We start from the raw sequence: 19034 nt of genomic DNA, 5'->3' as shown, positions 1-19034 counted from the left end.
AGTAGGCTAGATGTAACAAGTTTCCTTTTGCTATGTATTGATGCTGACACACTTTTGTCCTTCATAGTGAGCAAATAGAGAAGTAGGGAGGCATTTCTTTCACTGAACAAAGTCAAAACCTTATAATTGCCCATTTTGTCTTTTTTAATTATACAGGTGCAGCTTATACATTACAACCATGAACTGTACACAAACTACACAGAAGCTGCTAAGAGTCCGAATGGCTTGGTGATAGTGTCTATATTTATGAAGGTGAGTAATGATCATACATTTAACACTCAAAGTGAAAGCACAGAATTCAAGTATTCTAAACTTGAATATTTTCACTGCATTATCTCAGCTGATCTCCATACTACTAGTACTTTATCAGTACTTTTTTTTTTCCCAGCAAAAATAAGTAAATCCAAATCACTATATTTGCTTTGTTCTTGCTGTTATACTCAATTTATTCTGTTTTAAGGATGCTTATAAAAATACATAAATAAAATTATTTATTTATTTATTTATTTTATTATTATTACACATTTTTGAAAAAGGTTTCCCAGTTATTTGATCAAAGATGTAGTAAAAACAGTAATATTGTGAAATATTACTACAATTTATAATAACTGCTTTTTATTTTAATATATTTTAAAATGTCATTTATTCCTGTGATCAAAGCTGAATTTTCAGCATCATAACTCCAGTCTTCAACATTTTTTCATCTTAAAAATTTCAGAACATTTGTGCTGCTTAATATTTTTGTGGAAACCGTGATGCTTTTCTTATGGATTCTTTGATGTATAGAAAGTTCCAAAAGAACAGCATTTATTTCTCAATTTGTTGCTCAATTTGAGTCAGCACATTCAATTAATTGATGGATGGATGGGCGGTTGGAGGAATGAATAGGGGAAGAGAGTCAATTAGCCATGCAATTAGACAACAGGCAAACTGAGTGTGCATCTCCCAGTCATTCTGGAAGGACAAGGTTGTGAAATAACTTTCCCGTGCTCTATTAGAGGACTGTGGGGAGACCATAATCTAATGTTTTCCCTCAGGACAAGAATTCAAGCTAAGATAATTAACCAATCCAGTGTCACTCTCAGGCTTAGTCTGCTCTGCCCTGGACGTGATCCGGGTCCACTCACCTCTTCTGTCTGGTGCCTATGCTCACTGACTCACTCTATAGTGAGCTAATACTACAACATCTCTACATCAAACCAATATGGGCATTCTATATACTAATCAGAAACCATAAGATATATGTGAATGAATTGAGTACATACAATTATGCATTAGTGTTGGGATCACTCACTATATGCCAAAACTGAACATGCAAACAAAAAACAAAAAACGAAATGTGTAGGCCTACTGTCCTGTCAAATATAGATATGACAAATTTGACTTTGATTAAGAATGAATTGAGAACACATTCAAACTAACTATCAGCTCTATCTATTGAAGTAAACAGTGTTGTCAAAATAACCATATTTTTGCATATCAAACATGTTTGTTTTGCTGGTGTTAGTAGCTAATAACACCTATGCTAAATGAGGGAAATTATTTGAAATCCTCAAATACATTCTTCACAATTTGGATGACGATTGCTGATGGTGTTAACAAAAAGTAAAGAGACAGCAGTGAAACTTTATTAAAGAGGAAAATTTTTTCTCATGCTAGCAGGACATAATATACTTTTAAAGAGATTTAATTTACAGATATGTATATTTTTGTTTATCCTTTTAAATATAAATTCATTTTTATGATTTTTTTTGTGGAAATGATAATGTTTTAAGAATTTGTATTATCTGCCATATTAAAGTGTTAGTTTAAATATTTGTGGTAATATACTATAGCATTTCTAAAGTTATTGTTACTCAGTAAAACCCTGATAAATGTATATGGGATATAAACCGGATATGAAGGATATATTTCTAGATTTGACTCATAATACAAGAGCTGTTGAATAGTGTTCAGATATACTATACTGCAGTCATTGTCCTCCGCTTATAGTGATCTGACTGAGAACATTGAGACTTCACTCCTATTTTCTCTGTGACGCGAGTCATTCCCAAAGCTATTTTCTGAGGTACCTCATGCTGTGTTCCCTGTTCTGTCATCACGCCTCCAGGAGGGACTCCCATATGAGTCTTAATAGTTTGAAGCAAAGAATCCCAAGAAAATGCACCATTTGGAGGGACAGACACAAAATGGAGGAGGCTGAGGAGAGGCCAGCCATTTTGCTTGTGGTATAAACAGCTATTTGTATGGATTGTGAATTTGTTAGCAAATGCAGTATTCTTAGCAAGGCAAAAACCTTAATCGTAAGGGATAGCAAAAGCTGTTTTTTTTTTTTCTTCCTCCAGACGCTGTGCAACCCTAATTATTTCTCGGAAGAGATAATGGCTAGCTGCAGCCCCAGGTTATATCACAGAAAGTCTAGAAATGATGCGCCAAAGACGTTTAAACCTCAATCTTCGCTGTTCACTCAATGAGGAGGTCAAAAGAGAAGCAATTTGTGTTGTAGTCACGAGGCACATTTCTTGTAATCATTCAGATTGAAAGCATTTCAAATTAGCAACTGAAGTGGAGTCAAAGAATTTCTAATGCTTTTATTTTTTGAAGAACTCATTTGTAGTTTTATTACAAACACGTCAGTTTGTCAAATGATTCTATCAGGTGTCATTTAATTACAGAACCCTGTTGTGTTCATCCTGATGCATTTGAATGCAGTAAAAAAAACAGCACCTTAATGGATCGAGTAAATTTCAAGAGATGTGTGCTAACACCCCAGACTTTTACATTATAAACTGAACGACTGGAAGATTCACTCCCCCTGAGATCTTTGTTTAGAAATAATTGTCATGTTGTCTGCACTTTGGAAATAAAGTTGTCACTAATGCTGTTTCTCTTTACTTTCCCCCTCTCCTGTCCATCACTCTGTCCTTCTCATCTGTTTTCACTGTTCTGCCCTTCCCCTCTTGACATTTGTTCCATTTCAGATATCAGAAACGTCAAATTCATTTCTGAATCGGATGTTGAACAGAGACACCATTACAAGAATAACATATAAGAGTAAGTGGGAAAAATTATTTTGTTGACCATTAACACTAAATCCAGTTTGGTTTTCAAATTCGATCAATGGTACTGACATTTTGCAAGTGATGAAATCAGATTTGTTTGTTCAGGCAGTGTAGTCAATATCAGGTGTATCTTTATCAGTTGCTGGAGTTCTGATGTAAGCATCACCATGAGATCTGAGAGTAGATGTCAGTGGGGAAACCTGGAGATTTTGCTTCTGCTTATGTTTATCATGACATCTTGCAGCGGTGCTGACGCATGAGACAATAAACGACAAAGGCATGTTACGCATTCATGCATACTGTGTCCAACACTGCTGACTCATTTGCTATTCGCTACATAGAGAATATGAAAGAACGAGTTCATTTTAATGTATTCAGCCACAATTTTGTGCACAGATGCTACATTCATGTCACATCCATACTTGAAAATTAGATCTGACCATTCAGACTTATACCAATTATAATCCGATTTTAAACCACATACAATGCCAATCAAAACTTTAGAGTTGAAAGAAGCCTCTTATGCTCACCAGACAGAAACAGTAATATTATGAAATATTAATGCAATTTAAAATAACTTTCTATTTTAATGTTTTTTAAAGTTTTATTTATTCCTGTGATGGCAAAGCTGAATTTTCAGTATCATTACTCCAGTCTTCAGTGTCACATGATCCTTCAGAAATCATTCTAATATGCTGATTTGCTGCTCAAGAAACATTTATTATTGGTATGAAAAAAACTTTTTATTATTTTTTTGGAAACCATGATAAATGTAAGGATTCTTTGAATAGAAAGTAAAAAAAAAAAATTTTTGAAAGAGAAATCTTTTAAAACAATACAAGTCTTTACTCTGTTACTTTCGATTAATTTAATGCATCCTTGCTGAATAAAAGTATTAATAAAAAAAAAAACTTGCCACAAACTTTTGAGCTGTAGTGTATTTGTAAACATCTCTTTTTTTGCAATTCAGACTGCAAAAAAAAAAACTCATTTGAGTCAGATCCACCAAAAAAGAAACCTTATGCTGCTTGTCTGAACAAATTTTGTTTATTATAAGCATAAAATTATATAAACTTGTGAAGTTTACTTAAATAGGGTTTTTATAATAAATGAAAATTATATCAATAAATAATGAATTAAAAAGACATCTCTGTCATATGTGATGCACGCAAACATAGCAGTTGAGCTTCTGTAAACTAAAAAACCCATGTCAAACCTGTCCAAATTGGTACATGAAATCACAGATGTCGAGTGATAAGAATTGTAACTCAAACGTCGTTTAAATAACTAGTCCCATCTGAACAGGGCTAAAGATACATAATTCCTCATTACTCGTTTGTTGAAATTTTAATCGCAAATTAACAAATCCCAGAAATCCCTTTAGAAAAAACATAAAAATCATGTTGCCTGGTGAAGCATCACGTTATATTTTCACGTTAGAAAATATAAGATGTGTTCTTAGTTTTATGCTGTTCAGCTGTAGCGCGTTCTGAAAGAAAGTGCAAACGGAGAGAAACTCTTCTGATAGGCTGTTTTGTGATTTGATTGTGTTGTGGACAAACAAATAGCTTGTACCTGGAAATTTAGTCATGAGATTCTTTGCCTATTGTTCTAGAAATTGTGATTCATGCTAAAACCTAATGCTAATCATTGATTGACAGCAGCAGTTTAAAGGCACAAGACAAATGTATTCAGCCTCGAAAACTCAGACCACTTTCTAGTTTGGGAATAGTTCATGGCCGACACTGACATGCAGTGTAGTGGAAATGTTCCGTGGCATTATCCTTTAACTCACCAGAGGGACTTTTGAAAAAAGGCCTTCATAATTGAATTAATAGAGATGGGGAAAGAGCGGATGAATAGATAAAATGTTCTGACCCCTGGTGGTTCGTGCGTGTCTCCCAGGCCGCAGCGGCGCATGAACTCTGGGAGGACTCGACAGCAATGCCAGGGGGAGGGCAGAGGAGCGTGGGCTTTGACAGCTGTCAGAGCTCCCCACTCTGCCTCTCTTGCCTCCCGCTCCGTTCCCCGTTGAATCTTTGGAAACGCACTACTACCAGCCCTCGCTGTGGAGCTAGCACATGTATTTTTCAAACGTATCCCCCTCCTCCACAGCCAAAAGGAATTATTTATGCCACCAAAGCTATCAAAGTTCTGCGCAATGACGCTGGCGGAATAGCAAACATGTAGGGAGATAAGAGATAGAGTAGTAATCAATGGAATGGAGGGAGAATAACGAATGATTTCCTCTATCTGACGTGAGTCGGAACCTATTACTCGTCTGTTGTCAGTGGAAGGTGGGTTCAATATTGCTGTTCCTCATAAATTCAGTGCCGCATTATCTCATGTAGACCCACTATTGTGAAGTCAAAATAACATGCGCTGTCACCATTCATCCAACAAATCAAAGGCAAAGCATAAATACTAAAACGAATTGTTGACAAGCAAAGATTAAGACTTTTTGGTTACCTTTGTTGCTTTATGCTTTGCTTTTGTTGTTTGGACAATTTCAAGACATTCTTTTGTTACTTAATATATTGAATTTTAGACTTGGCTGGAAAGTGCACCATTTATATAATTAAAATGACAAATTCATGTTTATGAAAAGGCTCTCTAGATGAGTTTTAATCGATAAGATACTTTAGCATGTGTTCCTCCTTTAGCATGTGTTCCTCCTTTGTGTGCGAGTAGATGATGCATACCTTCTCTCGGGGCTAAACATCGAGGAGGTCTATCCAGAGACAGCAAGTTTTATCACTTACGAAGGGTCTATGACAATCCCACCGTGCTACGAGACTGCAACATGGATACTGATGAACAAGCCAATTTACGTCACAAAGATGCAGGTAAATCAACATACACTGTCAAAAAAACAAACAAAAAAAGAGACATTAAAATCCTGTTTGTTAAACTTGAAGGATAAAATGTAAGAATTTGACTGAATTTCTTTGCTGCCATACTGTAACAATGACCTATTTAGATCAAGTCATTCTAAGAAGTTGTATGAAGTATTTCAGTTTTAATCAGTTCTGTTCTATGCAAATAGTTCCCAGTATTTTCATGGTTGTTCAAAATGTCTAATATATAACTAATATCAATGTTTTCCATGAGAAATCAGTGTTTTCTTAAAGGGGTCATATAATGCCATTTTTGTACAAGCTAATATGATTCTTTAGGGTCTAAATTAAAAGTCTCAAATTCTCATTAGTATTGTAAGAAAACACTCATTTTACCTGGTCAAAAACAGCTCTGTTTTCAGCACGCCGTTTAAGTGCACGTGTCTTTAAATGATAATGAGCTTTGCTCACCCCGCCCCTCTGTTCTGTGCGTACACCGTTTGAAATAATACAATAACACAATAACCATAACGCGTTGTTCATTATAAACGTGGGATTATGTATTATATTGAGAATGTCGTACATAGAAAACATGCCGTAATGTACCCTGAGTGTAAACCTTAGACGCATTCATCGTGAAGCATGCAGCAAGCGTTTTGCATAAATATAAATTAATATAAATATTAATATAAAGGTTAATAAAACGTTACACTCACTCACTTCTTCTGGAGGTGCAGTAGGAACACGAATAGTTGGTACCGATCCTTTTTTCAGGAGCAGCTTCTTAGCAAAACCAGCTTTATAACATTACTGACCCTCGTTTGTAAAGCAGTCTGGTGTGTGAAATGATTCGCGCAATGAAAGCATTGACGTTGATTGTGGGGAATATTCCCTTCGAAAACAAACTCAGCCACTGCGTCTTCAGCGGTTCAGATTTAGGAACATCAACATGACTGCTGTGTTCGTTATTACACCCAAGAACAGAACACCACAATCGCTTAGACGCCATTCTGCTCATACACAGTGCTCCAGCGTATCAACAACGACCGCGCCGGTCCGCACGGACTATGATTGACAGCTCGCTCGCTCACGAGTGAGGGCGGGTCTGTGTTGAAACGCTGCTGTCAATCAACAATCGTGGGAGGGGCGTCGATTTTGTGACGCCACAAAATCGAACGGCTTGATTTGAGATGGGGGAAAACATAAAAGAAGATTTAAAAAAAAAACACTGGATGGATTTTCATCATTTTATGATGGTTGTGTACAGGCACTGCCAACACACATTTCAGTACAATCAACTTGTAAAAGTGCATGTACCATTATATGACCCCTTTAAACTCAGCTTAAAACGCCACACAGACCTCAAGACTTGGAACACAACAAAAGTAATAACTACCTGATCATTTTAAGTAAAGGAACAAACTCATCTTGACATCACAAAAGAACAACAGTGTAAATAAAACTGGCAAACAGTCACACAATGCAACATTAATTATTCATGTACAAATGGATGCTGGGAAGAGGGCGAATGAGACCTAACAAGAAAACCATTGTTTCACTGTAAAGCTTATTTAAATAGAAAAAGCATTAATTCATGTCATCCATGGCTCTGCTTTATGGTCTTGAACAAAAAAAGCAGATTATTATAATAGAAAAGCTGCAACAAGATGCATTAGCTGAGTTACTAAAAGTCCTCAGAACTTCAAAATAGCAAGTAAACAAAAATAGAATCAAGTAAATCTTATTTACTTGATCTATGAATAATTTTTTTTAAGGATTCAGCTAACGCCATGCTTCCTAAAGGCAGAATGTGTCACTTTTGACACTGCAGATACACTGTTTTGATGATATGTAATATAATCTGTTCTTGAATGACACTCTCACGTAGCTCCCAAGTTGCTTTTTGATGCGGGTCTGTTGGGATCAGATTGACTGTGATAATTGCATGACCTGCTATCAGTCGAAATAAAACGTCTGCTCTGTCTGTGTCATCCTTACAGATGCACTCCATGCGACTGCTAAGTCAGAACCAGCCCTCGCAGATATTCCTCAGCATGAGTGACAACGTGCGCCCAGTACAGCCTCTGAACAACCGCTGTATCCGCACCAACATCAACTTCAGCATGCAGGGCAAGGACTGCCCCAACAACAGGGCACAGAAGCTGCAGTACCGAGGTCAGTGTCTCTGTGCTTCTCTCTGTGATCTCTCAACCCGCTTTGAATTAGACACTAAACTAAAAGCGTTTCTACAGATTACATCACTTCTCCAAAACAACACTGACTCCAAAGCAGAGTAACATTGTTGGTCATAATGAACAAGTTCACTAAAGTTATAAGGTAAAAGTTACAGTTTAATTTCCAGGTCACTATTGAAAAGGTGCATCAAAAATAAGTGACTTTTCCTTTATTCTCCTCAGTTTTTACCTCACTTTAAACATTTGTGACATTTTGAAGTGTTTTGTAAAGGCAGTTGCTATGTTTGTTTATTCAAAAGATTTAATTGCAACACCTTCATTACAGTGTTAATTTTGTTGACGAATAATGTCATTTTCCCTGATGAAAATGAAACAAGTAACTAAATAAAAAAAAAAAAAAACATTTTGAATGACAAAATCCATTGACATTTTTATTTTAAAAAAAAAATTGTGAGGGAGTTTTTTGGGGGGGGAATAGATACAGTCAGAACTGATGTCATGTGTAGTAGATGAGCCAATTTTAATTGTAACAGCCTTATCAACCCGCCAGGACATAAGTTAGCATACACTTGCTGCATAAAACATTAAAAAATGTAAACGCCTGGGAGAAAGAGAAGAGCAGACATTTGGATGAAACTGAAAAAGTGTGACGAGGCGAAAGAGAGCCCAATTTAATCCGGTTTTCTGCATGTCCAGAAAGCCGCCTCTCAGATGTCAACGTACAAGTCATTGTTCTCTCTTTTACGTCTTTCCGTGCTTGAAAAACTTGAAAGTCAAAATGTCCATTTCGGCAAGTATTCATGTAAACACAGTCGATTATGTCTTAAATGAACGTAAACAGTTGGGAGAATATTGGATGTGTATCAGTGTATTGGATCTGTGGATTCAGCCTTAAACTTACAGCAATCTAACAAACCTGCTGCTGTCCGTCATGTTAATCAAACAGAAAAAGAAATAGAGAAAATCCCTCAATGCTCTTGACTGAATAACTTTAATAGCTTCAATAAGGATTAATCTATATTCTTGAAATATGAAATGCTTGAAAGAATTAATTTTGCAAGTTGTTCTAAAGAATGCATCATTAATTAAAAAGACTAAAAATTAAATGTTCATGTTTCTTTATGAGAAGTGGTTTTATTTCATTTTAAGATTAAAAAGACAGCAGTTAAATCTGTCTCTATTGCATGTTTAAACCTTAATACCATTAATATTAACAGTCTAATAGATGTTTCTCCAGGATTTTATAATGAGATTGGAAATTTTAGAGAAATGCTTAATTGATGCATTACAATTTAACTAAAGCCATTAGATTTTAGTCGACTAAAACTAAAACAATTCAGATGACTAAAATATGCCTAAAGCTAAAAGGCATTTTAGTAAAAAAAAAAAAAAAAGACTATGACAAACTAAATAAAATGTAGCTGTCAAAATGAACACTACTTCATAAAGCCGTTAGTAGGCAGTAGGCAACCAGGTAGCTCAAACAGGTTTAATAATAAGCTAATGTGTGATTCAAGTATGTTTTGTTTTACTCCAAAATATGAGCACATGCACATAAACATAACAAGCATTCTGAAGATATTAGATGAGTGAAATGAATTATTCAGTAGCTTACGAGCAAATATTTACCCTCAAAACAACCGTATAATTACCCATTTCCTTAAATGTGTCATGTATACAGAAAATGTGTGTTATATATAAAATAAACCTGTTGAAAGTGTTCAGATAATTACTGGTAATCTCCTCTTGACCATGCATCATTTATTGACTTAGCTTGTTTAAGATTTTTAGGAGTCTCAGTAAAGCATAAGTCTGCTCGGAGAGGCATCTTAAGATGTCTGTGTGCTTCTACCAGAATGCCTTAGATATTTTTGCATATTGTTTCAGCACTAAAGCATCATTAACAAGAAAAAGAAAAAGTCTCTTTATTGAGCCTGCTCTTATCTCAAAATTTCACTATGGAGAATTCTCTTGTACTGTTGATACAGCAGTGAACTGATAAATCGGAGTCGTGCGGCACTTATTTGAGAGGTTGAATTTACCACCCCGGCGGGTAAATGAGCAATACAAAAAAGGTTCCTTCCATTTATTACATTTGGGTTGTTAAAAGATGTAAATATCTTAGAGGAGCACTTAATTAGTGTTGGTTAGGCATCTGAGGTCATGTATCTTAACCAGGAAGACATTTTATTTTGTAGCTCACACAGTAAAGTGTCTGCAGGCTAATTGATGTTACATTTTAGCTTAAGGTGGTGATATTCAGAGTGCAAGAGAAAATTGTCGTTCTGGGAAACCACACAATGTTATGGAGTCTTACAGAACAGGAGCTAGAACTAGAAACATAGCAAGACATTTTGTATGTTGTTTAGTACTGCACAACATATTTACCTACAGTGAGGAAAATAAGTATTTGAACACCCTGCTATTTTGCAAGTTTTCCCACTTGGAAATCATGGAGGGGTCTGAAATTGTCATCGTAATTGCATGTCCACTGTGAGAGACATAATCTAAAAAAAAAAAAATCCAGAAATCACAATATATGATTTTTTAACTATTTGTATGATACAGCTGCAAATAAGTATTTGAACACCTGTCTATCAGCTAGAATTCTGACCCTCAAAGACCTGTTAGTCTGCCTTTAAAATGTCCACCTCCACTCCATTTATTATCCTAAATTAGATGCACCTGTTTGAGGTCGTTAGCTGCATAAAGACACCTGTTCACCCCATACAATCAGTAAGAATCCAACTATTAACATGGCCAAGACCAAAGAGCTGTCCAAAGACACTAGAGACAAAATTGTACACCTCCACAAGGCTGGAAAGGGCTACGGGGAAATTGCCAAGCAGCTTGGTGAAAAAAGGTCCACTGTTGGAGCAATCATTAGAAAATGGAAGAAGCTAAACATGACTGTCAATCTCCCTCGGACTGGGGCTCCATGCAAGATCTCATCTCGTGGGGTCTTAATGATCCTAAGAAAGGAGAGAAATCAGCCCAGAACTACACGGGAGGAGCTGATCAATGACCTGAAAAGAGCTAGGACCACCGTTTCCAAGGTTACTGTTGGTAATACACTAAGACGTCATGGTTTGAAATCATGCATGGCATGGAAGGTTCCCCTGCTTAAACCAGCACATGCCATGGCCCGTCTTAAGTTTGTCAATGACCATTTGGATGATCCAGAGGAATCATGGGAGAAAGTCATGTGGTCAGATGAGACCAAAATAGAACTTTTTGGTCATAATTCCACTAAACGTGTTTGGAGGAAGAAGAATGATGAGTACCATCCCAAGAACACCATCCCTACTGTGAAGCATGGGGGTGGTAGCCTCATGCTTTGGGGGTGTTTTTCTGCACATGGGACAGGGCGACTGCACTGTATTAAGGAGAGGATGACCGGGGCCATGTATTGCGAGATTCTGGGGAACAACCTCCTTCCCTCAGTTAGAGCATTGAAGATGGGTCGAGGCTGGGTCTTCCAACATGACAATGACCCGAAGCACACAGCCAGGATAACCAAGGAGTGGCTCTGTAAGAAGCATATCAAGGTTCTGGCGTGGCCTAGCCAGTCTCCAGACCTAAACCCAATAGAGAATCTTTGGAGGGAGCTCAAACTCCGTGTTTCTCAGCGACAGCCCAGAAACCTGACTGATCTAGAGAAGATCTGTGTGGAGGAGTGGGCCAAAATCCCTCCTGCAGTGTGTGCAAACCTGGTGAAAAACTACAGGAAACGTTTGACCTCTGTAATTGCAAACAAAGGCTACTGTACCAAATATTAACATTGATTTTCTCAGGTGTTCAAATACTTATTTGCAGCTGAATCATACAAATAAATAGTTAAAAAATCATACATTGTGATTTCTGGATTTTTTTTTTTTTTTAGATTATGTCTCTCACAGTGGACATGCACCTACGATGACAATTTCAGACCCCTCCATGATTTCTAAGTGGGAGAACTTGCAAAATAGCAGGGTGTTCAAATACTTATTTTCCTCACTGTATATTCCACAAGACAAAATAACTGAATTTAAACTAATGATTCTGTTCAAAATTTCACATACCTTTAGTTATTAATATTAATCAGTGACTATTTGCAGGACTGTGACAGTTGTGCCTGGATGTTACATTGACTTCAAAAGATATACAGTATCGAAAATATTTTTCAAATGACACTATTTAAAACTGTTGCATAAACAATAGGATACAGAGGGAAAAGTGAGATATGCTTTGTATTAAGCGCTTCAAACTAACTCATAATAAAATGCACACATCTTGGCCTGTCAGAGCAATTGAGATGTTTTCCAGGCGCATAACTTGCATCTTACGCTTATATCCTTATTTGTGATTGCCACAAAGAATTTTTATTCTGCATTAAGGCTAGTGCTGACAGCAAGCGAGTCTCCGGTAAACTTACCAGACTTCAGTGAACGAACGCATAATTATCACTAAAATATACATTTTGCTAAAACATTTATTGTTGGTTATTAAATATAGTCCAGCAGTACGTTTTAAATATATTGGTTTAAAATTCTACATGTCATTTTATGAGAGCAGTAACTCTAAAGGGACTATGTAATTAGGCCTGTCACGATAACAAATTTTGCTGGACGATAAATTGTCCAAGAAATTATTTCGATAAACGATAATATTGTCGTTCGAGACCATTTTCATCTAATATAATGATAATGGCATAATAATGCAGGTACACCTTTTCAGAGATCTATAAACTTTTATTTCTTAAGAATATTAAACATTGAAAATGAAAAACATTTTAAATATCCACAAAAAATGAACAAAACAACCAAAAACAATAAAAGCAATGGACTCTAAATGTCTGTTAACAAAAAAATTCACTTGAATAAATACCAAAAACAATAAATAAAATGGATGTAAACAAAATTGCACTTCAAAAAATATTAAACTATAGGCTCAGACATATAGTGATACATTCCATAACAGGCAAAACTGCCAGTTAGGACCTTTGTAAACAAATAAAAAAAAGCCTCAACAGGATACCACAGCATTTTGCACTATCCTCCTGTTACTTGTCGACTAAACAAACGCCCGAGTGATTGTGTAATTTACTGTCGGGAAGACGGAGACGCGCTTTATTGCGTGTTTATGCTACGCCCTGAAAATACTTGGTTAGGATTAGGGGTGAGGTGTGTGTGCGTATTACACGCCATAAAGTGCATATCATATGCACACAAAAACTATTTTTGGCGTATAAATGGCAAGAGAAATAACATTCGTTGTATAGATACGCATTTTCATGAGATCGGGCTCGTTGTCGCGTTTGGCTTTGAAACCAATTCCATCTTTTTCTATTTTTCCCCCCTTCAACTCACAACTAGCGTCTTCTCTCTCTCCCGGCAGTCCCGCCGGCGCTTTCCCATACAAAGACCATGCGACTGACAAGCGCCGCCTCCCCACACAAAAACCATGCAACTGACAAGAGGGTTCACTCCTCCTATACGCTAAGGAACCGAGAGTGGTCATCCAGTCTATTTGGTAGAGAGAGAGAGAGAGAGAGAGAGAGAGAGAGACGAGGAAAACAAACAAGCATGCAAATGGAATTATCGCGGCCGGAAAAATTATCCGCTCATTATTACATGGCTTGGCTGAATTCCAATATAGAATGCGGTCTGTTATTTCTTTATAACAGACCGCTGCGAAGTATAACAGACCGTTGCCATGAAAAACAGCGCATTGCTATGGACGCGGAACGGACTATTTTCTTTAGCGGAAGCAATACAATCGTTTTTAAATCAATAACCCCTTTTTAAATCAATAATTCGCGGCAAATTATTTATTTATTTTGTAGGTAGCCATGTAATAAGCGGGATAATGTATAGTGAGCCGGTTGTTATAGTGAATAACAACCCCTTCAGGCTGATTCAAGATCCCTCCGCTTCGCGTCGGGATCCCGTTCAGCCTGTCGGGGTTGTTATTCACTATAACAACCGGCTCACTATACATTATCCCTTACTTAATAGCTCTTTTTTTTTATCGTGCGATTAATTGATTTATTGACTATCGCGACAGGCCTATATGTAATGGACAATGTTCAGGTTAGTGAATGTGTTCTTACCAGTTAACATTATTTAGTGATTTTAATTTGATTAAAAATCAATTGTTAAGCCTTTTTTGTTGGGCTGAATGATATTGGAAAAAACAGTGATATTTATTTTTTCTGCGATATACATGAAAAGATTTCACCAGATGAATTGAATAACTATATTTGGAAAGAATTAACCATTCTAGAATGATTTGGGTGATTTTGTAGGGGAGTGATTTGAAAATGATCAAATTACAAGTATATAGTTAAATACAATGGAACAAAAACAGTGTTTTGTTTTTCAGGTAAGCTTAACAGAAATGTAATTATGTAAAATAACACTGCAAAGTCTGCACTGTATAAATGAAATATAATTAATCGTTGATAAAGCTACAAAAGTGATTGTCTTTTTCTTTTGTTTGATTCAAATGAATGACACACGGCAGCAGGTTTGGCTGCTGTCACTTTAAGACTTAATGCACGGATCTATGTGCATCTGGGTTTTTTTACATTCACCTAAGACAGTGTTTACAATAATACTTGTCGAGAAGGGCATTGTGACAATTTTGCATGTACGTCTGTTCAAGCACAAAAAGGTTCAGAAAGAATTCAGTGTTTGCATTCTGTCTGTGCAGAAAGCACATGTTCAGAATTGAATTCTCTTTCACGTCTTCTTGCGCTTAAATGCTTTAAACTCACTTGAATGTTTAAACTGACAGGATTTGCCTCTATATTGGTTAAGCTTTACAAATAATCAGCGAATCAACCAAGTTTCGAACCGTTGCATCTGGTCCGTATGGATCACTGATCAACTACGATCCCGGATGCGCTCATCGTGATGTCAATACTGAAACGATACATTGTGCAGTTCATTTATAGCATAGTCTAAATAAATATATTTACACTGTATTTGTTTTGATAGCCCTTAAGGTTTCTTTGCATGCTCAAAACGTATTGAGTTGTTCTTCTGAGTGGCTACAGGATATATATTGTTAAATATTAATTCTTTCCCCGCCAGCATTGTTTTTCAAAGTTGCCAGCCACTGGCAGAATTTCTCATTTTCACAAAGTTTTCATGGCCCTCAGAATATTTTGTTGTATGCATATCTAAATATATATGCAATATATAAAAATAACAGACCCTCTTGCTTTTAAACAACAACAAAAAAAATATTTTATTCAAGCTGCATGCATCCTTTTTTATCAACACTTGAATGTGGGTAAGTTCCACAAAATAAGCAACATTTATAGCAAAAAGCTGAGAAAAACACGTTTTTGTCAGACAAGATCAGATCGAATTCAGAATGAATTATGATCAAAACATAGATGAAGTAGATTGAGTCCATCAACTCCCCTAAAGCTTGCACAGTTATCCTCCTAGCTCGTCCTGGGCCGACATTTCATTCAGTAACATTAAGCAGTTTTGATTTATATGATGTTTAATGTTGATGATTGCACTATTTTACATATCGCTCGTTTAACATATAACAGTGAAAACACAGAAAGCCAGAAATTTCTGTCAATGACAGGGAAGAGTGGTCTCGCAAATGACAGGAATTTCCAACAATGGTGGGAAAAGAGTTAATGTTTTATTTGTAAAATGTCTTTCGCAAACCAAGAGTGTCGTCGATTAGGTCCAGAAAAGGCCATTTCACACAATACAGGGCACTTTATATGGGCTATTTGAAAAAAATATGTGATCTTATGATGACTTAAAGGTATAGCGGAGGATGTTTTACTTCCTGGTGGGTAACCTAAACTATTGGTCCTCCTAATTGTCAATCATTCTGGTGAATCAATCAAACTTTTCAAAAAGTGGAGAGGGCAGGTCTTATCTAAAATTTGGAAAGATCCTCCGCTATACCTTTAAAAATGAAGGGTGATCATCAAGAGTGAAGAATATCATAATTATTATTTTGCCCCATACAGTGAATGAATGGCTACTGAAATAGAGCCAGCATGCGGACCAGCCCAAGAACACTAACTACGTGGAGGAGAATGAAGAGAAATGCTCATGGATAAGTACAGAATGAAGACTGACATGTGTCCTGCCAGATAAAGTCATGGCATTGTAAAGAAAAAAAAAAACCCAGCAAGAAGAGACTTTGCACTGTTGGCAAAGCGATCCAATTTCATACATCCAATCAAAGCTAGTGACATACAGTTATAACTACACAAATGTTTTGATACCTTTTTTTGGGAAAAGCACTATATATAAAAAAAATAACATTTATTTCATAGGCTCTTCACAAATGGAACTGAATGTTTTTAGCCTTTGTACATATGGACGACTTGCTACCAATCTTGGAAAAAGGGACATTGAACCACCCTACCAATACAAAAACATCCTTGAAACAACTGCATTCTCAATCTTTATTCTCGTTCACGTTGTGGAGAGGAGGGAGAGGCAGCCTTGCAAGTTTATTGTCAAGACAAAAAACATCATAAAGAAGACTGTGGGGTGATGTTGTCTGTGGAAAAAAAAAAGTGTCTTGGCCTTGTAAATATAATTATTCATGCTGAAAATGAATATGTAAAGATACAAATAAACATTTAAAAAAAGTAATATCAGAGGGAAAATAAATGGGGGAAAAAAGTCGAATATTTTACGCTTGGCGCACTTTCTGGAGCAGAGCTGATGCCTTTTTTCTGTTTCATTGTTTACAATGGTCATACACTGTGTTTGAGTAATGTTATTGGCCCAATAAATGTGTTTGGAAAGTTAATTTCTGTGAATATTTTTCAATGTCTTCACTTTGGTCATTTCTTTTACATAAGCATTAGATAACTTTTCAAAAAAAGTTTACATTTAATCAGTGTTTGATGTGGAGCTGTTTAGGCGATTCGTTTTATTTTTGACTGGAATCAGCTGATTTAAAATCCCATTTTTGTCTGCGAGATGATTTCTAATGAATGTTTAATGAGGCTGATGCCGGTTCGAGGAACACTGCAGTGTTGATTTGCTGTGGACTTCGCTGCCGTCAGCGAGTGAAAGCCACATTGATCCTCCCCACACCACCTTTTGGTTTAATTATATCTCAATCAATGAAGCATACCTCTTGTTTTAACCCTGGTGTGAAGAAAAACACAGCCTGTGATTCTAGTATTTTATCTTGGTACCTCACAGACGGCTAATAAAAAGATAACGAGAGACAGAAAGTTCCAACAGCAAGCACTCATGGTTATTGTGGCCATTTTTCTATCAGGCCTGCAGAGGAAGAAACAGAATTGAGCCTTTTGATAGATAAATACTCCCTGTGTTTTACTCCTGACAAATAATCACCCCCGGCCTCAAACGCCTCCCATTGAGTAAATCTCAGTGGAGCACACTTACTTTTCCTCTCTGTGATACCTGCTCCTGCTAAGGACTATAAATATCCCAAAACTGAAAAAGAGGCACTCAGACGTTCAAAGGATATTAATGATATTACATTAATAAAGCAATGAAAAGGTCTCTGGCTCTCAGGGAATTTAAGTGCAGCAGCTGCCGCATGAAATGATGTAAGACTTTTATTAAAAGTCCACGGAGACAAAGATGTCCAGATGTTCAAATGTGTAATAAATGTGCTCAGTGCTATGGTCAGACGGCATTTCCTCAACAAACATCTATTCCGAGTCTCGACCCATAACAATCATTTTGAATGTCAATAACGGTCATCTTAAAGGAACACTCCGACTTTTTGAGACTTTAGCTTATTCACAGTATCCCCCAGAGTTAGATAAGTCCATACATACCTTTTTCATTTCTGTGCGTTCTGTAAGTGTTATTTGATGCACCCACCGCTAGCCTAGCTTAGCACAAAGACTGGATGTAAATGGATAAGGTAGCATACTAATCCCAATAAGTGACAAAATAATGCAAACATTTTCCTATTTACATGTTGTGGTCTGTATAGTCACAGCGTGTACAAATAACAAGGCTATATGAGACAGAGACCACTATATGTCCCGTTTTAGCCATGGTAGGTTGAATCACACAAAACCTGTCAATAGCACATCCAACTCACAAAAATCATGAACAAATATTTTTAATAAATAAATTACATTTTAAATTTAATCTAGCTTCAATTTTGGATCATTAAAATCCTTTTCAATATTTTATGAGATGTTGACTTTGCCTCCCAATTCGTATTACTTTAATGTGAAACAATTCTAATGCAAAATTCTGCAAATTGTAATGCAAAACATTTATATGATAAAATAATACATTAGCATTTTATACTGGCTTTTTATGTATATAATTATATGAAAATCCTTCCATTATTAATATTGCAATATAGTACAATTATATTACAGTAATGAGAATCTAATGTAAATGTAGGCCTAATAATTACCAATGGGATTCACAATAATAATAATAAAATAATAATGCCGTAATGAGAGTGTGTGGGAACATTGTCACATTTCAAAACAGGCTTAATTAACTTCATGCAAATGTAATTTTTTTTTTTTAATCTTTTTTTAGTTTTTGAGTTAAATGTGACCTGAACGTGTTTATGAGATTTTCACCCAGTAAGTATGTTTTTCTTCTGTAATTCAGTCATGATTTTCTTCCTCTATGTGACTCTTGGTGTGCTCCCTTTCCTTTCCTTTCTTTTTGTTTTTATCTCATCCTAAAAAACATCCAGATTCTCATTGTGATTCCCACAGCCTGCAGGTGACTGGTAAACTCTTTGAAATGTGTCAGTCTTTGAGAGAATGTGCTCTCTCTCATGGTTGCCATTCAGCTTCACCTGAAGACAAACGTTGCTAGTCATCCCTGCTTTGTAATCCAATGAAAACAAGTTTTAGGGTCAAGAAAGTCACAGCCATTCCCCCTCATAAATATGTAAAAGTGTTGCCTGACAATTTCATTTTGGTACTATCCACCTATTCCTGACGA

The 19034-nt window shown here is 36.3% G+C and overlaps 1 protein-coding gene across 2 annotated transcripts in view; it reads left to right on the top strand.

Annotated features, from left to right (window-relative positions):
- ca10a (carbonic anhydrase Xa) overlaps window positions 1-16891 on the top strand; it is a 190229-nt gene extending 173338 nt beyond the window's left edge. For both annotated transcript variants that reach the window (XM_081392295.1, XM_081392296.1), the window contains 5 exons: window positions 157-252; window positions 2982-3054; window positions 5754-5908; window positions 7900-8074; window positions 16082-16891. In XM_081392295.1, coding sequence (XP_081248421.1) covers window positions 157-252; window positions 2982-3054; window positions 5754-5908; window positions 7900-8074; window positions 16082-16104 — 522 coding nt within the window. In that variant the 3' untranslated portion in view covers window positions 16105-16891. The remainder of the gene's footprint in view (window positions 1-156; window positions 253-2981; window positions 3055-5753; window positions 5909-7899; window positions 8075-16081) is intronic.
- Window positions 16892-19034: the final 2143 nt, after the last annotated feature.

Source organism: Scardinius erythrophthalmus, assembly GCF_964197995.2.
Source record: "Scardinius erythrophthalmus genome assembly, chromosome: 18".
NCBI classification, from domain to species: domain Eukaryota; kingdom Metazoa; phylum Chordata; class Actinopteri; order Cypriniformes; family Leuciscidae; genus Scardinius; species Scardinius erythrophthalmus.
Note: the sequence above shows the minus strand (reverse complement) of the source record. Positions and strands in the feature narration are given on the sequence as shown.